The sequence below is a fragment of the Parambassis ranga genome, chromosome 18 (assembly GCF_900634625.1).
Source record: "Parambassis ranga chromosome 18, fParRan2.1, whole genome shotgun sequence".
NCBI classification, from domain to species: Eukaryota; Metazoa; Chordata; class Actinopteri; family Ambassidae; genus Parambassis; species Parambassis ranga.
Window position 1 is genome coordinate 5,236,277 of NC_041038.1, and position 26,359 is coordinate 5,262,635.

General features: G+C 40.6%; 1 protein-coding gene and 1 long non-coding RNA gene across 2 annotated transcripts; both read right to left on the minus strand.

Moving 5' to 3' along the window:
• Window positions 1-12,513: 12,513 nt before the first annotated feature.
• syt4 (synaptotagmin IV) lies at window positions 12,514-19,113 on the minus strand. The gene is made up of 5 exons (XM_028429354.1): window positions 18,834-19,113; window positions 17,017-17,636; window positions 16,393-16,716; window positions 14,141-14,261; window positions 12,514-13,717 (listed from the first exon to the last, which is right to left on the minus strand). Exons 1-5 carry the CDS (start codon window positions 18,865-18,867, stop codon window positions 13,401-13,403), a joined length of 1,416 nt encoding a protein of 471 aa, XP_028285155.1. The 5' UTR covers window positions 18,868-19,113; the 3' UTR covers window positions 12,514-13,400.
• A 5,581-nt stretch (window positions 19,114-24,694) lies between these two features.
• LOC114451015 (uncharacterized) lies at window positions 24,695-26,121 on the minus strand. Its single transcript, XR_003672153.1, has 3 exons — window positions 25,941-26,121; window positions 25,195-25,227; window positions 24,695-24,784 (listed from the first exon to the last, which is right to left on the minus strand). It is a non-coding gene; the product is annotated as an uncharacterized LOC114451015 (long non-coding RNA).
• Window positions 26,122-26,359: the final 238 nt, after the last annotated feature.

Below are 26,359 nucleotides of genomic sequence, written 5' to 3' on the forward strand. Positions count from 1 at the left end.
GCTCAGACTAGCAGGGTGCTTTACATGGACATAACCCTGTCCAACCAAAGCAGACAGCAGAAATAATGAAATGACAAACATCAAAGCAAAGGAAAATAAACTCAGTTATATTCATGAATATCAACAGCATGCTGCATTGCTGAGCACCAACTCAAAACATCACTTACATAAGAAGTGTCCACAGGCAACTTTTCTTTCTCTTATTTTAAGTGTATTTGCCAAAACCCTTGATTTAAAGCAGAAAGTAAAGTCTTGACCTTACCCACACCTTGAGTGCCTCATTTCAAATTCACTGTGTACAATGAAAACATGCCAAAAAAAACTACCATTGTTCTACACCGATTTATTTATCCTTTGACTCAGTATTCCATACCATAGCACATCATGGTGAAACTATGGCTTATATGGCAATATTGTGGGGATAAAAGAAGCAGCAGCACTTTCTGCTTGTAATCCAAGCATTTTACATACAGCAGTACGCTGTCAGCGATGTATCCTGCTGGTTCTCGCTGTATTGCCTGACCTGGGAATCCCATGGTGGTTTCAGTTTCTTTCTCCGATAACATGCCCTTGAACACGACACCAATCAAAGGTACTTCCCTTGTAAAAAAGCCATTAATGTTTGATGCACTGTAGAAATGACCACATTGTTTTATGAGCTGCTGTAGCTTTCCGTGCACACCACAGATGACCTCTCTTGGAGATGTGGAGATGTCTCTGAGCGATGTGAGCTAAATAACCAGCCTTGTTATGTACCCTATCAAAACTCAAAACATTGATATTAAGTCCTTGATCTCAAAATAGTTTTCATTGAGTTTATGTCAGCTGTTTGATCTCAGGCTGTGAAAACAGCAGCTTTCAGTGAAAGCTTGACAGGGAGTTGGGGGATGCCGTTCCCTAAAGGCTGCATGTTAGATCAGCATTTTATCTTCCTTCCTCTGAGCTGCTGCTGCAGAAAAATAAAGATGAATCAATATAAATAAATATTTGAAAGAAAACTAACATTTTCTATTTTGGATTTTACTATATATTTCCATGTGTTTTCTTTTTGTTTATCTTTTTAACAAACAATTCAAATCCTAGGAGGTGAAAACAGATCCATTTTTCTTGCAGTCTTTTTTCATTTATTTCGAAGACCATCTGGGAAGTTAACAAACACGGGAAAAATTCAAAGTTTTTATTACTGAAGTGTATTCCCAGGACTGTTCCTGAAGTCTGCTCAGTATGTAAGTATGCTGTTAGCTTTGGCTGGACCCAGTTTTCAAATTGCTTAAATCTTAGGGAGCTGGAGCCTCTAAAAGTTTAAGTAACTTTAATTTACAGAGGCAAACGCATTAAGCTGAAGATGTTCCTACTTTGACTTACACTGCCCCTGTTGGATCCCTATGGGAGTCATGCACGGCTTACAACAGACACTTCCCCACCAACCAGGGGCATCAGTGGTGAATTAAAAAATATAAATAAATATACAAATAAATATAAATATAAAAATACCAAATATTACCTTTAAACACCAGCAATATGTACCCAACTGCATGACCAATGTGATTTCAAAATGTTGTTGATTCTTTTATTTAATTGTGTCTGGTGTCATGCCTTTCAGTGTGGACAGCCATGCCAATTTCCTCAAGGGCTCATGACCTTTTTGCACTCGTAGAGAGCTGTGTGATTGAGATGTGTGGCACTGTTGTGTCAAAGCGGTCGATATTTTCCTTCTCCCCTCCAGTGGCCAAGCAATTAGGCGGCAGAGGCAAATGAAGACAAGAGATCATTACGGAGGCTAAGCCCTAACGATCAGCTCTGCATGTGTGTGTTTGTCGGACTGCTGTTTGTGTATGTAAGTAAGCATGTAGGCACTGCTGACACTGACGTTGAAAATCATTAAACTGGGCTGCTTCTCAGATCCTTGGGTGTGGCACTGCTAACAAGAAAGCTTGAATTAATCTAAGGTGCAGCATAGAAGCCGCCTTGGTTTACTTGATGCTATGAGACCACAATGTTTTTACCATGCAAAGCACAGCATCAGCACATTCAGACACACACAATCTGTCAGGCTCTCTGTCTGGTTCTCTTACCTGCCTCTGTCAGTGTCATCTTTGCTTCAGACAAACCAGCACTGACGCTCCACAAAGCCCACAGCAGCTGCCTGTCTCTGGAGCTTTGAGACCAGGCCTCCCCCTCCAAATCCAGGTTGACTCCTTAATCTAGAGAACAAGAAGAGGAGGAGGATGGATTAGTATTGTCAGACTAAGACTTACAAGAACCTCAAAAGACATCAGTTTGTAGGATCAGTTTCCACCCACTGAGACTTTTAGTTTTGGGTAACACTGTAAGATAAACAGGCTGTGTGGTTCTGGTTTCACTGAGAATTTGTTGTGAGAATAATATTTGCCTTTTTCTGCCTTAGCTGCTTGAGTTGAAAGTTTGAAAGTTCACAGTCTTATTCGCTTTGAAAATTATGCAAATGAAGATGTGTGCCACAAACAGCAGAGTGCATGCAAACAGCCTCTTCTACACCAAAAGCACTAGCTGGCTTCAGCTGCTAATCCACTGAACCTGGCACCTGTGAACTCCAAAGAGCCTTTTACAACTGAGTGTTCTCTGAACTAAGCCGACCTTCAGAGTGTCCTGCAATCAGTTCAATGGTTGTGACGGTGCATTAATAAACACAGGAAGTTAAGTCTTTGAGGATTAAGGTGTTAATCTATTTAAGAAAGAGTAACAACTCTGACACAAAGTCTTCACTTATCATATTTAAAGTGAAGAAAGTATTCACCTAAATAACATAATCAGACTTATAAAAACTAAAGGTGAATTTTAAATTTAAAGCAAACGATCTCAGAATAGTTACAGCAAAAAACTACATTTCTGCTACCAAGTTTGCTCACCGGAAATGAATAATGTCGAAGCTGCAGGGGTCCACAGACATAACAGCACGCACCACTCAGTGAGCATTTGCTAACATTTAGACAAGTCGTGACGCCTGGCAAAATGGTCAGAAGGAAAAAGAAAAGGTGAAGCAGAGACAGAGAGAAACAAGAGAATAAAAATGACATGAGTGAAAGGACAGCATTACCCAACACCAGGCTTTCACCTAAAGAAGTGATGCTAATCCTCTATGTGGAACTTTCTGCATTTAAGGGTTTTGCTATGGTTGTGATGATGAGTGATGTTACACTACTCCATCCCATTAAAATAAAATTACTTTATATAACAGCTTCAAACTGAAAGGTCCAGAGGTTATCACTGAGTGTTGTTTTAAACTTCACTTTCATCCAATCGAACCCATTACATTTAGTCTTTTAAGTCTTTCTTGGATACTCAAGCTACTAATATAGAATCATAGTGCTCGCATTTATGCAAAATTAAAAATCATTCAGTCATTAGGAGAATCAATGAAGATATTCCTGTAATGTGATATCAATGCATCCACTCATGCTTGAATTAATTACCCACAAGGTACTGTTCAATATTCTAAATAGAGTTTTATGGTTTGCATTACAGTCAGCCTAAAAAGCACATTTAAGCCTATCAGCCACATTAGATTATTTTATTTCTGACTATTTTTTCCACAGGGGGCGATATCGCTCAACACACACACTTAGCCAGCAAAAGGTTAAGCAGATGATTACACTGAGCTTAGCCTAAAACATGGGCAGAATCTAAATGTGCCAGGCAGAATGTGTGTGTGTGTGTGTGTGTGAGAGAGTGAGAGAGAGAGGGCCTCCACACAATGCCGTATGTGGTTACGTACTCTGCATTCTTTTTAAGGTCATTTTTGACATCATAGGTTTTATGTGTGCGTAGTTGATTGTCATGCAATGCAGTGTGTTCTTACTTCTAGTGAGTCAGTTGGCAGACAGAGCCTCATTTATTCATTTTCAGGAATATCATTTTTTACTATTGTGTAGTGTTTGTGCGCACATATCAAACAGTCAGGTGGAAAAATGTGATGACAGAGAAAAGACAGGGGTGTGAATCAATGGAGGTTTTATGTCTTCTGTGAAGACTGTTGCTGGAAAGAAACAGGTCAGAGATCAAGGGTTTGTGTGTGACTGATCGCTCTCCATGGCAGGCCATTACTGACCACAGGGAACAGTGGTCAGAAGTATCTAAAGAGGGAGGGGGATGCTGGTAACACGAGCAGCCTCTGATACACAGAGCAGGAGAGGATTTTTTTGTGGCCAAAGGAGGATGATAAACAAAAATGAAGGGAAAGAGAGGGATGAGAAAATAAGCAGTAAATGTGAAAGGAAATGGTATGGATGAGATCAAAAGAACGTTTTCTCTGTGCTTTGACTTCATCTGCCTTAGGCCACAAAATGCATGTTAACAACAAATGAAATTCGCACCGATCACACACACACTCTCAAAATCTTCTGTGTTCAGATCTGGTCGCTCTATTGATCTTTCTTTGCCTTCCCCTCTGCAGACCATTAGCCATACCTTTACTCTGTCTCAGCAAATAACCGTGGAAATACAAGGCACTAAAAATGACAAAGCAGCAGTCAGCCTGAAGATTTAATCTGAGAAACATGTCATGGTGCACTGTTGGTAAAGTGGCCACACAACAAATTAAAATAGTACACCAACGTCCATGTAGAGCCTCACACAATAAAAATACACACAATGATTCAAACCAGACTCCAATAACACCGCCTGTGGCTGAAAATTAAAACATCATATAACATTTAAAGAGTATCGATTTAGATTCACAGTGGGGGAGAAGGGTCTAAGGATTAAGAAGTCCTAAAATGCCTCGAGTCAGAGCAATATCAACACTTGCTAATCCATAATAAACCGCATGTAAAACAATTTCAGCTAGAGTGTGATAGAATCGAGACCCATGTGCTTATTAGAGGGCTGGAATTTGTTTTCTCAAGCCTGATGAACCGACTGATGAATATCTTCTGACACAAGTCAAAGTCAATCACTGCAACCAGCAGGGTTTTTGGCTCTGCTCTGTGCCTTATAAAAAAAAAAAACAATGGATCAAAACCAGAGAGTTGAATGAAACAGTGTGGAAACAAGTAGCACAAACTCTGGATATACAAAATGTGATTTTCTTCTTCATGTCCATCTGCTACTTATCATGAGTGAACACCATCCACAGATAAATAATTGCATTATATATTAATATGAAAACAGTTGTTGACAATGAAAAAAGAAGATACTGTCTCTCAGCACTACCACTTTTATCTTGATATCTTTAATGTCAAAACTACAAATGTCTTCACTCCCTCAGAAAGTCACGTTCCAAGAACCCAAAACTACGTTCAAGGCCTTCATATAATCCCTGTGCAAGGCTCAGTGCCACGGTGACAGTCTGTATCATAATATTGTGCACCACTCTATCAAAACGCCTGCGTTAGCATAAACAGACAACATTTAGCAAGCTTACCTTGCTAGCTTTTTTCGGGCCAACTTCTCAATTCTGTTAGTTAGCAACTGTCAAACTCTCACTTCAAAGTCTCTTTATGAGCAATTTCAGGAATTAACTACACATTTAAATTAAAAACACTTCCTTTGTCAATGTTTCTTACCCAAACATTGCTAAGTGGTCCACGTGATGTCGCCACCGGGTGGGAAGCAGGAACTGGACGAGTCCATAACACTTTGTCATGGGTGTTTTCTTTCATGAACAGCTTTTAAATTGCAGCACAAAGTGCGTGGTTGACATTTATGTGTGGGAACAACAGGGATGATACCTATTATTTTTTTATTTAGTATTTTTTTTCTATAGAAATATAAGCTTAATTGGTAATTGCTACAATAGGGTTTGTTCTTGTGGGAGGGGCTCATGTAGGGCAGGTATAACAACAACCTTCTGCCTCAGGTACCGGTAATCCTGAATTAGATGATGACATCCCATCCATAGAGACACTATTTAAAGTTTAAAGAGTTTAAATTGCGACTATTTTAAAATGTGCGCTTCATTAATTAAAATCTGCAGCAAGACAGATTCGAATTTTTAATAATATTGATGTTTCTGGTTGAACACACAATCCCATTGATTTTTTGTTACTTAAATGTCCTCCTATATATTATTTTTTTTATCTTTAAATGTGAAGTTTTTATGCTATTAGACCAGCATGGAACCAGATATCTTTAATAGTCAATATATTTCCCTGCAGTAGCCACAAGGTCAACCTAGGAGACAGCTTGCTGTTTTGACACACAATTATGTTGTTTAATCCATTCACTCTTGTTTCTCCTCATTCATTTTTACACCTCTACCCTTCACCCTCCAACATTTCCATTGTTTACTTTCTGTCTAAGAAAGACAGACGCCTTCAGCACTGAGAATTGTCACTGACAGCAAAAACTTATCAGTGCAGTCATGCCAGCCTTTTCTTTTCATGGCCATTATCTTGCACTGCCTCCTTTCCATTTCCCCTGCTTCCTCGCCAGGCTGACAGAGCGAGACCGCTCTGCCTGGCCAGGTTAACCACCCCCTCAGTCTCTCCTTCCCTCTTCTGCATCACAGCTGCAGCACTCTTCTCCCCGACATTTCCTCCTTGACTTCCAACGTATCCTCCTCTGTTTGTCATTGTCTCGCTGTTCTCCACCGGCCTCCCACATTGGATGCACTACAGCGCTTTGTTGCCATGGCAGCAACAAAGGTTCTGTCGAGACACAGAGAGCAGCAAAGAGTCTCTAAATCATACACACACACACACACACACACAATCAAGCCTCCAGGTGGCTGTTTTTTATAGGTTGCACCTCGTAAACCTAACAGATCTATCTATTCAAGGATAGGCACCTGTGGCCTTCATGCCGTTGCTATGGCAACCCAGATGGCTCCTTTACTTGATCATTCTTTGGTTGTAATACCCAGGTTGTGACTTGACTGGCTAGAGTGACAAAAGCTATTCAGTTCATTGACTGTAGCCTTCACCAGTCTCGTCAGCATGCTCTTATTAACATACTCTGCCAACACAATCTGGTTCTGTCAGACTTGAACTTATATGGATTTTATAGTTACTAGTGGGGGACTGTGCTATCATAATTATGTCACTGATGATGACCATTAAATGGGAGGATAATTGCCTGTTCAAGGTCAGTGAATCAGAGTAGTCTCGATGTGCCACTAAGATACAACTGGTTTTAAAAATCTAATCGCTAAAGGTTGTGTGCCTCACTTGACACACTTTTGTAACAATGCATGGGAGACTGTGAAGCCCCAGATTTTAGCAGCATACATGAGCAAACCTTTAAATAGCACACAGGCAGACACATGGAATGAAAAAAAGGCAAACTATATCTAAATAAATATAAAATAGAATAAAAGGAGTAAAACTGACAGTGCAAATTAACTTTTTAAAGTGACCAGTATGAATATATTGCAGCATATTAATGTTAAAAAGTACAGTCTGTCTGTGTACAGACTTATTGCTTAGTCTTTGGGTGGGTGGGATGTGTATGGGAAAAGTGGGCTGATAGACCTCACAGCTCTGGGGAAGAAGCTGTGTCTCAGTCTGTTGGTGTGAGTTCTGATGCTCCTGTACCTCTTTCCAGAGGGAAGAGGTACAAACAGTTTGTGTTCTATACGACCAGCCCTCTATTGAATCCGGCTGTCGTATATGGAGTCCAGCTGTGGGAGAGGACTCCCCACAATCCCCTGTGTTGTCTTCACCACCCGGGCCAAGTCCTTCCTGTCCTGTGCAGTGCAGCTCCCGTACCACACTGTTGCACTCAGAGGATGCTTTCTATTGTTGCTCTGTAGAAGTTTGTCAGGAGCTGAGGGGAGAGTCCAGTACTCTTGAGCTTCCTGAGGAAGAAGAGCCTTTGTTGGGCCTTCTTCACCAGGTGGGACGTGTGCAGGGACCAAGACAGGTCAGATGTGATGTGGATGCCCAGGAACTTGATGTTGTCCACCCGCTCCACCTCCTTCCCATGAATGAGGAGAAGGGTGTGTTTCATCCTCCGGAATCTCCTAAAGTCCACAATGACCTCCTTGGTCTTGCTAGTGTTCAGGACATGGTTGTTGTCTAAACACCATCATGTCAGGTGCTGGATCTCCTTTCTGTAGTGAGTCTCATCATTGTTTGATATGAGACCCACTACGGTGGCGTCATCTGCAAACTTCACAACCATGTTTGTGGAATGAATGGCAGAACAGTCATGTGTGAACAGGATGAAAAGAGCCAGGCTGAGCACACACCCCTGTGGTGTGCCTGTGCTCAGGATCAGTGTGGATGAGGTGGAGTCCCCAGTTCTCACCACTTGAGGCCTGTTGGTGAGAAAGTCCTTGATCCAGAAGCACAGAGAGCCAGGCAGTCCTAGGTTGTGGAGTTTCAGTATCAGCTTGTCCGGGATCACACTGTTGAACGCTGAACTGAAGTCCACAAATAACATCCTAATGTAGGTGTTAGGATGCTACAGCCTGTCCATCTCTGTAATGAGGCTGATTGCGTCAACATTTTGGGAAATCTGCAAAAATTATCATTAAGCAAATTTTTATAAAAATAAAATATTCATTTGCCATAGAAATAGATTTGCATATGAATGCACACACTAATGACTGGTGCATATGTTTTGCAGCTAGAATGTGTAGCCAACTAGGATCTGCCGATTTTCATTCCAAGCAAACACAAAGCAGCTGATTAAATTCCTCCTTGCAGGGCTGTTAATCAGGGGGACTGCCTGCTGCCTGCAAAGAAAGCCTGCAGAGTCTCAGCTTTCCACAGAACAGGGCTGCCGATCACACATTAAATGTCATATTCAAATGAAGCAGATCCATTCACGGGTCATCATGCTGACTAAATGTTGCAAAATGAAAAAGAGACTAAATGTAACCTTTTAATGATCAGTGCCACATGTCTCAAACAGCTGCCCTCAAACTGTTGTTTGCTCTCATTAACCAATGTCCGCCCTTTTTCTTTAATGGCATCAACCCCTGCTTGTCTTCACAGCCTGACTAATATCCAGCCTTCAATCCCCATTAAAATGAGGTAATTAGGGCCTCTGAGCTGTACTGGCTGGTGGTTAATTTTATTGTCACTTTTATAGACAATGATAAGGAATGCAGCTGTGTGGAAAGTGTGTATAAGCGATGAACATACGTTAAGGCATCATTGTTTAATTGTCTGCATGAGTGAAGGTCATTTTCAGGATGACTCATTCCCTTCATCCCACAGTGCACAGGGGACAGATTTCTCCACACAGACAGACTGAGAGATGGGCTTAAAGAGGAGCACAGAGAAAGGTTGGCTCTGGAGGACGAGGCGATAATAGTCATGACTCAGACTGTGCTCAGTCTCCCACTGGATGAAGCTGAGCAGATAAATATTTAACTTAACCTTTGTTGCTAATGTAAACAGAGTGGAGCACACCTATATTGTGCTGAGTGATTTTTGTGGAGATCAGTGGGAAGTTGATGAGATTTGCACAGAGAGGATTTAGAAAGAACATGTGTAAATAAAGACATGTTTCACTTGTCCGACTTTTGATGGTGTCTTAGACTATTCTTCTATTCTTCTATTCGACACAGATGGTGACAGGTGCTTGTGCTTCAGATGTAATTGGACTGCTGACTCTACAGCTTCTGTTGTGCCATGCACTTGTGAAGTAGCTCTATGCAGGTCTGCATTGAGCTGCTCTTAAGCCCCTCATGGACAGTCTTCTACCTCATCATGGGATTGAAGTGTGCAGAGATGGTGTGTTGAAGAGGTTTACAGATGCATTTCGCAATATAAGGGAAAACAAAATTATTCTTTTGATTATTCTCTTTCTCTTATGTGTTTTGCAAAAAAGCAATAAAATCAGTGCATGCGGAGTACAATGGTGATCAGCTTTGCATATGAGGGTGTAAACACTTTCAAATATTAACTGATGTTTTCTCAATAAATAATGAATTCATATGCTGTTACCTCCTACATACATTCTCTATATAAATATGTCTGCTCTCTACAAAGCTATCCTCTGCTGGCATCACTATAGAGCCACCGTGAAATGGAATTTTGAATGTTTCACAGTCATCTGCACACACACCTCTACTATATGTTGTGTAAGAAGAAAAAGTCAAAAGAAAGAAGCAATAATAGCAAGATTAAATGAGAAGATAAGATAAGATAAAATAAAAATTTATTGATCCCCAAAGGGAAATTAAGATCATCTTTCTGTCCTACACAAGTTCAAGCCATTGAATAGTTCTCTTGTATATTTTCCTGCAGTCTTCATGTTAAGTTTCAGACTCCTCCTCGTTCTCTTTTTCATTATCCACCAACAGCTTTCTAATGTACACACTCAGACAGCTGTCTGCAAACCCACACACATGCACACACACACACACTCCAAACTAACTTTTCCTACATGCTCATCTTCCTTCTCACCTCTCTGCTGTGTCATCACCTCCTGCACCGGTCTGGCTGCCTGACGTTTGTCTCACCTCCTCAGGCCATCTATCAGCTTCTTCTTCCACTTCAGCATGCTCACTTTGAAAACTTTCCTCATTTCATAACTTTTATCTACAGATTAATCTTTTCCAAGTAAGCTTAGAGTAGCATGATGCATACTTAGGACTTCAAGCTTCAGGCCTGACACATTATACTGTCTGCATCTGTTAGGGTTGATTATGTGTTCATGTGACATGCAATTCAATATAATAAATACTAAGACAGAATTTTAAGGGACTTTACAGCCGTGGTGATGATTAGTAAACAGAGATATTTGGTTTGGTTGATGTCCTTTGCTGTAAATTTCCTAATTAGGACAAATCTTTCTCTTGTACTCAATCATATAAAGATGCACACACACACACATACACTTTCACTGCCTTCTCAGTATGCCAGACAGTACCCTCTCTGCTGCTAGTGATTTCTGTACCCGTCTCAGATTGATTTGACCTTACTGGTGGTAGCGTTAGGATCTAGATGACTTACATATTGATGTACATGAGGTCATGTGTGTCAGAGCATATCTCAGTGTGTGTGCAATATCACTGAAGATTGTCAAGGGTTCTGCATCAGTGAATGCGCTCTTTGATGAGATCCTTAGGGACTAACTGCTAACTGCTCTGCTGGGCAAACAGTCAGTGGATACACACACATTCACTCACAGCCATGAGCATGCTAGTATCCGTTATGAAGTACCGGTAACTATGGAAGTGAAAGTGTATGTGAAAACACTATTAAAGCAACTGTGGTTTAGAAAAGCTGCAGCAGTTGTGTGTCTGTCTGTTAAATGAATGTGAAAAAATAATGAGGCTTACAGATAGAAGCATTGTGTGTGTCAGTGTGTGGACACATTGCCTCTGGCATTTGTCATCAACAGAAAGCCGGGAGGTGTTTTGAACACTTTTGAAAACTTGAGACACTGATTATGCTTTTTCATTTTTTTCTCCATCCTTTACTGTATGGTACAACTTACACAATTATAATTTAGTAAATAATAATTAATAATAATAATTTAGTAAATAATTATGTAATAAATAATAAGTAAATAATTATTTAATAAATAATTATTTCATAAATAATTATTTAATAAATAATAAAAATGGAGAATGATGTATAATGTATAAAACATACCTGTCAATATTATGCATGCTGGATAATATTAGTAACAGTGTTGCTCAGGACAATAGGTTCTAACATAGAGCATGAGCTAGATGCCTTCATTGTAGTGTGAGAATAGGAAGATGGGAGGACTGCTGCACCTTGCACAGGTATTGCCTCAAAGGATGACAGCAGAGGTTTAAAATAGAAACCATCCTCACAGAGTGAACACACAGGTCAGAATCACTGATGAAGTACACAGTGACAGAACATCCTGCTTTTCCAGAGATGCCAACACCTGATGTAACTCGGTGTAAGACTAGAAGAGTGGCGGGAGGAAAAGAGGACAGAATACACACAGGATATATAAATGTATGCTATCTGTGTTTTAAAGAAAGAAAAGAAGAAAAGAACGAGAGAGGGGATAATATCTGCCGGTCGTACTGCCTGCTGAGGCAGCTGTCTGCTGGCTGAACCACTTAGCTTATATTAAATTCAGACATGATGACTTCATCCCTGAGCACTTAGCCACTCAGCAATTATTACATCATCAGACTTGGAAACAGGCCCAGTGATGTCATCCCCTGGGGTGAAGGATGATACACGCATATGTGCATGGAATAAGATTTATCTTTTACTTCATAGTCCTGTGTGTGGTTTCTTTGTGGGTGGATCTGTGGATATAATCAATATAGGGAAAAGGAAGCCTTATCATGTTGGCTTGACAGCAGAAAGTGAAGGAAACGTCTATGTATCTATTATATCTACTTAAGCAGCACCCATACCATCATGTAATACCGCACTGTACCACAAGATGAAATGGCGAGTCAATAGGAGTCTGCCTTTCTTTCAACACGACAGGAAAAAGAATAGAGCTTCCCAGAGAGCTATTACTATACAGTCTGCAACTCTAACCTCCTTCAGGCATGTCACCTGATGACTGAAAGCATTTATGAGCACCCATTGGCAAGAAAGAAATCATCAAACTCATTTTGTTTTCTCAGAACTTGCCATATTTTATAGTAAGATACACACATTTACATTTCAGCTGTCTTTGTGCTCACAGTAAAGGGGACAAAACACCTACAGTAAACATTATGTGGCTCACATTGCACACACCCACACACTCACACAGCTGTGTCAGCACAAACACTCGCACACATATGCATCCACAGTTACTGTCCCCAGTGCACTCAGTCTATTCCAGTTCATTGTCAAACCACCTAATTTAGGCTTTCTTGTACTTAAGTAATGATATATGAAACCACTTATTACAAAACATGTTCAACAAATCAACCAGAAGAGTACAAATCAACATAACTTAAATAAAAAAACAATCTACATTTTTATGAAGAAAACATTGTCATTATAAAATAAACTTTAATAATCCACTTTTTTTACAGCATTGTCAGATGTGGTTCATTCTGGATTTCATACAATGGACTATAGGTTACTATTTATAGGAGGAAGAGCTGAAGAAAGAGAAGAAGGAGCAGAAGAAGAAAAGAAGAAGAGTAATAGCGACATTTAAGACATTCTGCACTGCACACCGTTACAGTGACAATTGGTTGTTGCCATAGAGATGGTGCTGCATGTTAACCAGGTGATTTTCAGTGACAGTCTTTGGGTTGGTTCAAAGCTATGGGGTTCCTTTTGTCATGCCCCGCCCCACTGAACCCCAATAACTTTAAAGATCGAATGATTGATTGAATGATGACATCACTTGAAATGATCCTTCCACAACATTGAAGTCCCCTCCCCACTTTTCTCCCACCCTCATTTAAAGTCCAATGGGTACTGGAAAGCAGGAACATCAGATCCTGCCCGTCCTCATTCCATCTCTCCTGTAGTTGGACCAGATCAGACATGGATGACAGAATCCACCAACGCCTCACCTTTCTACTACTCTGACATGGCATGCCACTTGGCAATCTGGCGACGCGGGTGGTCGCAGATCTCCCTCCAGTGGTCGCCGGGAGTGCCCGCCACCGGTGTGCCCAGCACCAGGCGCCCAATTACGTGGTTGGGGCTGCGTGAGTTGCCTGTGTCTGAGTCCATCAGCAGCAACTCCACACTGGTGTCCCTCAGACCCTCTTCGGAGGGGAGATCAAAGACAAAGAGCTCATTAAAGACCGGGTTGGGGGAGCACTTCTTAACATGGGTCTTCTTCTTACAGATGCGCTTCTTTCCGTGGTACATGTTCACTTTGACGTACGGATCTAGAGAAGAAGAATAACAAAAGCAGATGAAACAAGGGCAGCAGCAAGAAAAACCATTGTGAATATCCATCTCTGCAGCAGCTACAGAGTGGCATATTATTCCACAGCCAGATCAATACAGCGATCAATGGAGCGGAAATGATGGATGTTAGTGATGAGGACAAAAGAGGCTGGCTGGGTAAACAGTGTGTGTATGTGTGCATGCTTGTCACTAAAGTGCTCTCTATCACATCCTGATCAGATTACTTTGGTGCTTTGGCGGTGTCATTATGGGTGCTATCACAGAATCTTAAGTAGTTTGGGCTGCGTGGCAGGAAGAGCGATATGTAATTCTGGTCTCATCCGTTTATGGTTATGTGAAAGGAGGTGCATGCACGATTCCAGAGACAGCAAATTGAACGTTTCTGTAAAGTGTTTTTGTACCTGTAGGACCGTTGTTTTCAGTCTTGGGCAGGTGGCGAGCTTTGAGAACAACTACAGTCAGAGTGTTGGTGGTGGACTGGTAACACAGGGAGAGCAGCAGCTCACCTCGGCCTGAGGATTTCTGTGGAGGATGTGAAGCAAAAAGGTTATGTGAAAAGAAATGGCAGGTGTGAAAAGACACAGAAACAGTTGGTTTATCAGCAGCACATTTACAGGAGCAGATCAAAGAAGCCACACCACATTTACCTTGTAGTTCTACAGCAAGCTTTGCAAGACTCTTCACCACTGTGGCCACAAAAATGGCAGAGAAGCTTATTATAATTGGGAGAAAGCTTAACACAACCCAACTAAAACGTCTTGCACAACTCCTTATACTGCACAGACATCAAACTAGCAAGAAATGTTGTCAAAATGTTTATGTATGCTGCTGCTTGTGCTGCAACTAGTGTCAGTCCTGGAAACTGTCAACTAAATAATCATCACCTGCTTATCTGCGGCATTACCACCCCAAAACGTGTTACTGTGAAGCTTGTTATCTTCTCTCTAATGAAGCTTTCTCTCTGTAACTGTTGCACATCTACATGTACATTTGCGTCCACACCCGAGAGAGCTGGCGCCTCGCTTTTGCTGTGATCACACCTCAGTGGATCTCACGCCTCTGCTCACCATTACCATGGCAATGAGAAACACAAGACAACTTCTTCTAGCCCTGACCTGATGCCCAGGTCTCAAATACAGATGTGAGCCTATGCTGCAAATGTTTTTTTCATAAATAATTCCTCTGGGAAGAGACCATACAATAAAACCCCTGATGTGTTTTCAGCATGATGGCTGTGCTGCTTCTATGCTGTATTGAGTCATTGATCGTACACTTACACACACACAAACCCACACAGAGACAGAACCTATGCCACGCAGACAAAAACAGCTGCCACCACCCTTCCTAAGAGAAGTCCCTTTAACACAAGAAACAAACTAATTTCCTATCAGTTGCATAAAAGCAGGTTTCAGGCTCCTCTCTTCAACAGAGATTTATGAAGCGTGTCTCATCTGAGACCCAAATGAGCAATATGGTTAGCCTAAGCACAGGGAGAGCCAGCCAAAGAGAAACATTATCCTCCTGATGATGAAAAATATAGAGTGAGCTGTGGGAGTGAACATTTTATACTTCTCAGGATATGACTCTCATTTTCCCGCAGTTCTCTGGAGTAGGCTACTATATCGTATCAGAGACCATTTAAAGATGTTGCAGATAGCTCGCATTCCTCCTGGGAAAGAATTAATGCGCACAAGCACATCTGTACCCACCTTACAGGCACAGAGGCACAATATCAGCCCACACATCTACCTGCACTCACACCATCTTAGATTTCCACCATTCACCAACGCATTTCTTTCTTATGCATTTACACTGAATAATGTTTCAACTCCCTGTTAACAGCATAAATCCTTCTTTGCCCCTGGTTACTACATCACATGACATCCCTCTAAAAGGACAAAAAGGTTGCACTGGAAATGACTGTATGTTAGTGGACCTCAAGGATTCCGGGAACAGCCAGTCCAGAGCAGAAGCTTATTGACCTTCTGGCCACAGATCTATAAAGGTGTGGTGTGGAGATCACTCCATAGATTCAATAATAGAAATGTAAAAAATGTCTTTGAGCTATCAACCTCGGTCCTACAGGCCTATCTGATCAAAGATTTTGGTAGGGGACTTAGATTTAGTGAATTTAAACAAAAGCAAAACAAATAGTAAAATAAATTTCTCTGCAGTCTATTTAGGCACAGCCCAGATCTCTGTATCAGCTTTCAAATCCATTATGTTGCAACCCATCTCGTGTGTGTCTCCACAGAGAGATACACTTCCTATCTGCTTTCTCCGATGGCTTTCTAACATAACTACAGGCTAATGTGGGCAAAATGAGTTTGCATAATATCTATGATTCTTTTCTAATTTAAATCTTTCACAGATCTTATAATTAGAGTGAAATTCAAACATTTTATTATGAAGGATTCTAAGAAATGTATTGTAAGATGAAACATTAACATTTAGATGATTTAAATTATGTCTCGTTATAAGCATATTATATTTTAGTCTATGTAAATGACTTCCAGTCTATGTAAATCACTTTGAATTGATTAATATTGTAATCTGCTGCTGTGCTTTTAAGGCTTCAAGATGCAGATACAAAAAAAAATCACTGCTAAAATTAAGGCAAATGTTGAAGGTTCTGAGATGTCGCTGATCTTACCTTAACATTCTTTTTGATAATCTCTCGGCTCATCAGGACACGGCCCTCCGACAGGTCGATCCCAGACAGGGGCACAAGGGTCTCCCCGATGACCTCATCACGAGAGAACCTGTCGAAGCTCAACACCATGAAGTGAAGGGCTAGCTCTGACACTCGGGCCAGTGGGATCCCGTAGAAGCTGAAGGTCTCATCAAAGGCGGGGTCTAAAGTCTTCCGCAAGACTCTGGTCTTCACACGGTGCTTTTTCTCTGGCAGCAGGGTCAGCTTGATGTAGGGGTCAGAGGTCAGAGACTGCTCGTCTGTTGGGCTCAGACCATGGGCTTCCTGGATCAAATAGCCAATTAAAAACAGTCAGTGAAACCAGTACACCACAGGAGATTATTACATGAATGCAGCAGCAAATAAAAGTGGACATCAAACAAACCACTGAAGGACCAGAGGTCATCTGTTGCTCAGTCTGCTGTAAACTATTAGCTCACATCTGGTTGCTACTTCACACATCCAATAAGAACATAATTTGGTATAATAGTGTCTAGTAGAGCATATTCTGTATGCTATACTCTCTCTCTTACACACACACACACACACACACACATATCACATATACACACTCATGTATCATACCTTGATATGGACAATGAACGCCTTCCTCTCTGGTTGGTATTCCAGAGAAAAGTGGAGGGTCCCCAGGCCACTCTCCTTCTCCTCTCCCTGGGGCCTGTCCACAGCCGGGGTGGGCGCCTGGCTGGAGAGGGCGCTGGAAGGTGAAGGAAGGTCACGGCGGTCCATCACACCAGGCTGGGTGAACCCTGCTTGTGGTGAGGGCAGCTCCAGGTCAGGGGAGCTCCGCACCTTCTGATGGTGGTGATGAAAAGGTTTAGTGGTAAAGTTGCCATTCAGATCTCGCTTCTCCAGATCCAGATGCAGAGCTGGCCTGGAGCCATTTGGACTGCACGCCAATTTCCTGGTGCCACTCGGACTCATGGGTGACTGTGTGTGGCAGTTCCCATTAACGTCGGTTTTGCTGTTGTCGCCGGCTGACGAGGAGGCAGGTGCCGCAAACTTCTTCTTGCCGCTGAGGCTCTCTGGGTAAATATCAACCCCTTTGAGCATGTGCACAAACTTGTAGGGTGGTGTCTTCTGGGATTTGGTGTTTTTACGCTGGCAACAGATCCACGCAAATGCTGACACAGTGAAGACAAGGCCGAAGACACTCACTACAGCAACACCTGCTGGCACTGCCACTGTGGAGGACAGAGTGGAGGGAGGCAAAGAAGATAAAATAAATTTATCAAACAAGCAAAATCATCAAGATCAAAAAACAAGTATTGATTGGAACAGATTTAACTGTTGCACTGAGGTAACTGAATCCATTTTGTGTTTCTGACTGACGCAGGCTGCAGTCTTGACTCAGAGATGAAAACAACGCAATCTGTTCATCATTGCTGTGCTCATATCCAAACATGGCTACAGTACATGAACAGGAAACAGCTGGTGTAAAGCAACAAACCTACATGAAGACTCAACTTATGTAACATAGCACAACAGATACACTCATGTGTATTACTCTGGCAGATGATATATGGTCATATATAACCAATTTGGTATCACTATGGAAACACATTACAGGGAGATGCTTCATGTTTTGTGTTGTGGTGTTGAACTGTGACTAAATGGCACTCAAGCTGCCTTCTCGTGCTGCTAGATCTAATAGGGTTACTTCAAAGGAGGAAATGCAGACCATTTCCTGCCATTAACTGGGTGAAAATGCACTCAGGTTAACCCATTCAGAGAGAGCAGGGATGGTGGAAGTCACTCAAAATGAAAAGCTCACGAGTTAGATCATCAGATGATTATTCTGTTTAGGGTGTGTGTGTGTGTGAAGGCTATTTTTATTCTACAGTCACAGCCTCTAAAGACAAGAGCCTCTAGAGACAAGCTTCATCTGTGTGTGTGTGAGGATGACTACAAGAGTTAGCTCATTTCCATTTTAGATCACAGCACTTGTACACAGTGGTTTCTCCATATTTGCTCATCAATATTTCAGTCTAGTGTCCTGGGTGGAGTGGCTTTCAAGGCAACAACAGCAGACAGATGGATGTGGCAATGGGAGGGCGGTGAAAGAGCAGCTGAACCGAGAGGAGATAAAGACAACAAACAGGTGCTTTCCAGGCTTCACCTGTACTATAGTAACACATGATAAATTCCATTGCATAACAATGACACTACCTTTCATATTAATTCTATATGAAATGACCTCCACCCTGATTAAGGTAGGGTTTCTTCAAGATGGAGGCGCATTTACTCACTTTCACTTAATTCTAGATTTAGAAACACACACACACACACACACACACACAAACACACACACGCACACGCACACACACACGCACAAACACACACACACACATGCCGTGAGCACCGTGGATGTTTGGACTCACCGAGCTGAGCTCCGCCCTCCACCATCGGTGCCATGATCGCTGTCCAAGGTGCTGAAACGCTCTTCTTCTATGAACGGAGTCGCTCTCGGTTCCGCCTCAGTGCTGTATCTCTCCGCGATATCTCGACTTTGATTATGTTTAATAATATAAAAGGTTTTGTACGGCTTGAATAATTCAACAAAGAACAGCGTCGCTTTCCCAGAGAAGGATGGAGGGATGCTGTGTCTTCACCCTGCTGCTGTTACTCTGAGATGCGTGAGCGTGTCTCACAGGCGGCAACACCCCGATCTCTCTCTCTTTCTCTCCCCCTCGCTCTCTTCCTCCCTCCCTCCTCTACCGGTAACGCTGAGCTCATCAGTGCTGACGCAGTAGTGACGGAGGCTGCCTGTGAAATCAGGACCCCCTGGTGAAGCAGCACAACAGGCCTGCCAATGTCTCTGATTGATTGTTAGTGAATGAACACTTCTCCATCTATAGGCTATGGCTTTCTGTGTACATAGTGTTTTTCAATAGGATGTGTGTGCTACACTATTATAGTAAGTGGTAATTTGGCTGATAGGTTTGTGTACGTTCCTCCATTATTTAAGCAGCAGGTGAATGATGGTTTGCAGTTACACACTCTGCTAACAGTGTATATATAACATATGATATGGTTTCTGTCCATTTCTGTGTCATTTCCTCTGTGCACGTGCATAACCTGGATTTAATTAGTTGCACAATATTCTGATTATGATCTTTCAGGTTTCAGTAATCTGGAGAAGACTTCATCCTCATTTTGGATTTGCCACCTAGAGTACTGCAATAAAAAATAGGATTGTGCTACATGTATTATCCAGGTTACGGTACATAAGAACATAATGGCACAACTGACTGTGATACAACTGGATGCTGTTGTAATATGTTCCACGTAAGTATATGATCAGAAAGAGGACAGTGGACAGGGACAATAAAGTATTTTCAACACTTTTTAACCACTGTGTCCTAAATTGTTAGTGAGTGTGTTATCAAATGCTGACCCCTGGTGTTAATGGTAAAGAATGCAGTTAAAATGGAAACAGATACTACTGTAAATATATACTAAAACCTTGGATATTTATTTAAAGGCATTTATTAGAATCACATTGCCTCCATTTACTGTACAAAACCCTAGAGACTGACCCAAGCAGTTAAGGACATATTGGCAAGGAAAAACTCAAAGGAAGAGGAGCAGGAGATGATAAATGCCAGACAGATGTATGTTTGTCATAAGGGGAATCCAATGCTTTACCAACCTGCTTTACCTAAGCTTTGGCTATACAAAGCACTTATACTTACATGTAAGTGTTTTTTCTTTTTCTTTTATAACTATGTAATAAATAAATAAATAAATAAATAAATAAATAAATAAGAGCTGCTTTATAATAATTATATATAATCATTATATATTGTGTCTGTGGTGTGTTGTGGTGTTGAGAATACCACAATTTCTCTTCTCTGTATGTCCAGCCTATATGGCAGTATTGACTGACATTGAAATTGACACAATGCTCAATCTGTTTACACTTTTAAAATTATAGCTCTAACGCAGGGTTGTTCCCCTTTTCATTGGTTACTGACATTGTTGTTGCTGTCTGTCAGTGGTTATTGTGTCACCACATGATCATGTGTCTGTCAGGCCTGGTTCTCTAGGGGATTTCTCGATCACTGTGATTGGAAAAACACAAAGCGGGTGGAGTTTTTCTAAAAGGTGGCCCAAGCTGTTGCACCAGCATGTCATAGTTATGGTGTTTGGTTTGAGAACACCATGTGATGTTTCTGTAAAACCCTAACAATGAGCTGTAAATGTTAAAGTGAAAGCCGCCTGACCTTTGAGCTGAGCTTCATTGAGATCACATAAAGTCATTCTGTTGTGCCATCCTATCACATTTCTATTCATCGTCTGTGAAGGTGATCGCCTTTCAATCACTCAGCAGGTAAGACAACTATTGCCACTTTATAATAATATAATAATGTATAATAAATATAAAAGATTACCCATAATTTTTAATAATTCCAACAGTGATGGCAGCAGCCACAAAAGTCCTGTTCCTCACGTTCACTCTGCTGTGTCTGCTCCATGCTGCATGTTCCCTCATTGGCCGGGGCATGGTGAATGAACTGTTGCTTCTTTTTTGATGTAAAACAGTGATTTGCGCATATGTACAGTTATCATACATTCACATTCTGTCTCTGGAAAGTTTCAGGAAACACAAAAGATGGTGATTCGACAATCTTTTCAAGAGTTAAACAGAATGAAAGTGAGTCAGTCTTCTTCCAGAGTGTGGCAAGAGTATCTTTGTTTGACAGAATGTATGTTGTCACATGTAAATGTAGGTTAAAGCTTTGTTGTTCTCCATCAGGAAGAAAGCCAGCATAGAACTGCAACCCTCTCAAGACTATTAGATGTTGCAAATTCAGCGACCAACAAGGACCAACTGGTGAATACATTTTTATATGCACATACAGATGTATATGTACTGCCATAGTCAGTCATTATTCTCTGTGGGGGTTTTCAGGAAACACTCATGGAAGACCTTGAAGAAGCAGCAAAAGAAGCAGACAGGAGGAAGGTGGGTCAGTGGCTGTATCCATGCTGTGGATCTGCAGCATTTTCACAGTAATGCAACATGTGTTTTTTTTCTATCAGGAAGAAGACAGACTAAGAGTTTCAGTTGCCCTTAAAATGTTCAATAGAATGCAACCACAGAGCAATTTTGCTCTGAAGATGCTTGAGACACTGGGAGATGATTTACTGATAGAACTGTCCTCCATTTTAAAGCACTTAATGAGTAAATGCAAGACGGTGTTAGAGGAGAAGAATGTTTTGTTTAAATAGAGACAGAGGATGTGGGAGATGTGTGTTACGTCCAAAATGGACTGTTTGTGTTGCATGCATTCCTTGATTTACAAAAATAATAAATAAATTTCTTTTTTTCATACCATGATTTTATTATGTCTAGATATTTTGTTTTGTGTTTCCTACTCCTGATGAATGATTCAATTCTGTAAACTATTGTACTATTGTGCAGCCCAAATAAAAACCATATACAGAGCTGTGTAGTTGTGAGGTGCCTCCTGTTTCACAACCCTCTTGAATGTAGTGCTAAGCTATGGCTGAACAACTGTACATTATTGCACTAATGTGCCATAATATGTTGTAACATGAACCCTTAAATGCATGTTGCAAAGACGAAAAATAAACATCATAACTTAAACCATTTTTTCCAACTGTTCTTTTTCCGGGAACTTTTTGAAACCTCCTCATATATCATGGGGGAATTCTTGATAAGGGTAAATGTAAACACGAAAAGGGGTGGAATGGCACTAGATCATCATCTCTATTGTCACAACACCAACTGATATTTCTGCCAAACCTAAATGTGAAAGTGAAAAGTGTCGGAGCACACATTGAGAGCACATAAAGCAGTTTTGTCGCCTTATCTTGTCATATTTCCATTCATCACCTGTGTAGAAGATCAGATCACAGTTCAGTCTCCCAGCAGGTAAGAAAACTAATGAATATATATACTGTATATTTACTGCTTTAATGAGTGTAAAAGATTCCATATAATACTTATTCTAACAGTGATGGTATCAGTCACCAAAGTCCTGTTCCCCACCTTCACTCTGCTGTGTCTGCTCTACTAACTGTTTACTAACTGACTAGGAACGACTAGTGAATAAACAGTTTTTTTCTTTTTTTGATGTAAAACAATGATTTGTGCATTTGTAGTGTTATCATATACTCACATGCTGTCTCTGGAAAGTTTCAGGGAATACAAAACACAGCCCTTAAGAAGATTGTTCCGCAATCTTTTAAAGAGTTAAACAGAATGAAAGTCACTCAGTCTTCAGTTGCCTCAGAAGAACCAGAGTTAAATTCTGCTCTGAAACAACTGGACCCAATGAGAGATGACTAACTGATAAAACTGTCCTATATTATTAAGCATTTGATGAGAAATTACAAGATGCTGTTAAGAGGAGAAGAATGCTTTGTATAAAAAGGCTGAGGACGTGGGAGACAGTTTGAAGGTCCAGACTGAGCTGTAACAATGTTTGCATTGCATCCATTCTTATAAAAATGCTTTACTACTTTAGAATCCATGCTTTTAATTTAATAACTAGATATTTTGTTTCATATTCAAAGATTCAATTCTATAATCGAAAAAGAAATGATGGTTTGATGACCCTAATCTGTCCAAACTCTCAGACCTGCATGCTGTTTCCTGATCACTCAAGATGCATGTGACAAGATTTGACTGTCTGCACTTTATTTAACAGCTCCAAATGTCACTAAAACATCCTTATTCTTTGGTTTAGGACTTTGTTAGACCACATTCTCACACCTGTGAGTTCCTCCTGACCTACTGCACTAGATCTTGTACTACAATGTTGTTTCTCATGTTCCTGTAAACTGTTCAGTTTACGGGAAATGTTCCTGTGAAGTGAAAGTAAAAAAAAAACAAAAAAAACACATGTACCAAAACATTCACGTGATGACAAGAGGAGCCACACAAACAGTAAAAAAGGCATTTGCAGTGTGTGATATTAGCAGTTTCCACCTGCACAGCAGTTCTCCTTCATTCACTCAGCAGGTAAGAACAACATATCATTGCTGTTATACTGAATACATAAACATTAGGGGTTTTTTTTGTTTTTTTTTAAATTTTCCCATAACCAACACATCAACACTTTATGTCACAGAGTGTCATTCTGACAGCGATGGCAGCAGAGGGAGCCACCAAATTCCTGTTCCTTACCTTCAATCTGCTGTGTCTGCTCCATGTGGCTTGTTCACTGATTGACTATGAGAAACTGGTGAATAAACTTTTGTGATCTAAAACAATGATTTGGGCATGTTTGCTACAGACTGAGAGCAATGTTTAATCTGAGTTTTTCTCCAACAGTACAAGTACAGAACTGCATCAGATTCATTTGATGGAAGCCTAAAACGGTTTGATGACATTCTGGAGCTACTGATGGAAATTTCAGATTATTTCCCACCAGCGATCAATTTGGCGCACAGCGTGAAGCGCTTCAAGAGGAATATGAAGACGTACATGGACAAGCAGAGGGACTGGAAGAAATAAGGAGCAATGAGCTGTACTGTAACAGTGCCCAAGTGTTGATGTAAAAGACATAGAAATGTATGATGTACAAAAAGGTATTGCAGAAAGTATGTTAGTGCTTTAAAGAGAAACAATTGTGTAATTAAACATTAAAAATGAAGCAGTGATGTGTACAAACAAAAAATTGAATTTGTTCTCCTTTCTTTATATACAGTAATATACAATAATAAAACAGACATCTGAGCTGAACAAATTGTGCCGGCACTAATGAGGCTAATACATTGCTTTTTGGAGATCAACACATTCCTACCATTTTGTGAATATCATGGAATTTTATAGTTTTTTTTATTCTTCTTTTTTTCATCTGTACTGATCAAAGCACACCTCTGTCATAAGACAAAACATATATCATATGGTCGCATTGTGACCCCTGGTGATCATAGCGAAGACTGCATTTCTTGCATTTCTTTTTTTTTTTTTTTTGCACAACAAAATGCTGATTCAAACAACTGGAAAGTACAGACACGCTGCCACGCATTCTTCAGTTGCGCAAGCTGTCGTTCACACCAAGTATTCCAGGACAGCACATGAGCTGAGCTGTGGGGAGGCAACAACAGGAGGATATAAAACTTTTTGTGGTGTGCCATCCAACGTGCCATTTTTCTTCATTCACCAGCGGTGCATTAGCTCTCCTTATATGTCAGGTAACAGCAGCAGAGTTTATATGGCTTCCTAAACAAAATGTCTAACCTGTGTTGTTTTGTTTTAGCTCACGGAGGAGTGATGGCTGGAGTCAGAACTGCCAACATGCTGTTCCTGGGTTTCACTCTGCTGCTGTGTCTGCTGTGTCCTGCAAGGTCACAGCTGAATGCAAAACAAATGGTAAAGCACTTAAACAAATGTTAGCAGACATCACAAACTGATGACAAGCTCCAAATACAGTTGTTGTAATTTTTTCTTTGTAGCAAAAGCTGAAAGAAAATATTCAGAAACTACAAGAAGAGACAACAAGAAAGATGGTAAGTGGAACATTCTGTCATGTCATGTAGAAGCAACATATGACTATACTATAATGTTACTGAATGTTGTTCGTATTCTTTCCCTTCCAGGCTGAAAACAAGATTAACGATGCTGCTGTTGATGCAGTCTTGGGTGGTGTTGGTAACATGATGGACACTTTAGCTGAATTGGTCAAGACATTGGTGCCTGACATGACACCGATGCATGAATTAATGGAGGACCTGAAGACGTTCTTAGAGGACAGTGTGACTTACTTGCACAAAGAGTTCAGGCACGAAGCTGCAGCACTGAAAGACAATGAAAAGAAACTGAAAGCACTGCAGGAGAGGATAGCATTTTTGGAACACGGCCACACTGAGCTGTAACGTGTGTACGTATGTGTGTCTGTGTGTGTGTGTGTGTGTGTGTCTGTGTGTGTGTGTGAAAAAACCTGTGATCTTTAATCCAAAAATAAATCATTAAATACTGTGGCAATAAAGGACAAAATCATTATAATGTGAAAAAGGGGTGAGTCTGAATAAAGAAATCAAGCTATTGAAATGTTGTTGCCTTTTTTTTTCCTTTTGCAAACTGTGATGGAAGTTATGTGACCAGAAGTAAAATCTAAATCCTTTAACATCTTATGCTCCAGTCTACTATGAATTAGCCATTGATTGTTCATGATCAATTCTTTGATAATGAAAGGGAATCAAGGTTCCAGTTGTTAATAAGGGTAGCACTTTTCAGATTAAATGAAAACAATTAACCAGTGCTTTCTCTCCGTGTTGTCTGCATCTTAACAGCAGCATGTAAACAGCAGTTCACTAAACATTTAAATACAGGATCAGATATAGTCCAGACTAGTTCCACCTCACATACTACTTTACAGCTATGAATATATATAAACGTTCAAAGTATTACATGTTTACATACAAACTCCTTATTATGTTAAACAGTTAAAATGCCAAACCTTCAACAATGCATACATACAAGACACTAATCATGAGTAAAACAAACATACCTCGCTGCGCTCACCAAGGAATGCAAATGTCTGATCCTTTTCTTCTGTTACTAAAACAGGCATCAAAGTTTTACTTCTGTTGTGCAAATGAGACTTAAAACTTGGAGACCGATTCAAACAACCCAGGCCCAAACAAAGCAGCTTCCTAATGATCACACCTGCTGGTTGCACTTAAAGCTCTCCACCTGTGCAAGCTACGGTGTCACTCACACACCAAATCTCAATACTACAGATACACACACAATTCAGGCACATACAATATCCAATCACACATTCGCACACCAACCACATTAAAGTACATACATAAACAAAATATTTGTAAATAAATCAAAAATATAAATTAGACATATTTATAATTTGCTCAAAAAATAAACATACAGGGACTAGCGTGGTACTCTACATATATTAATAATCAAACT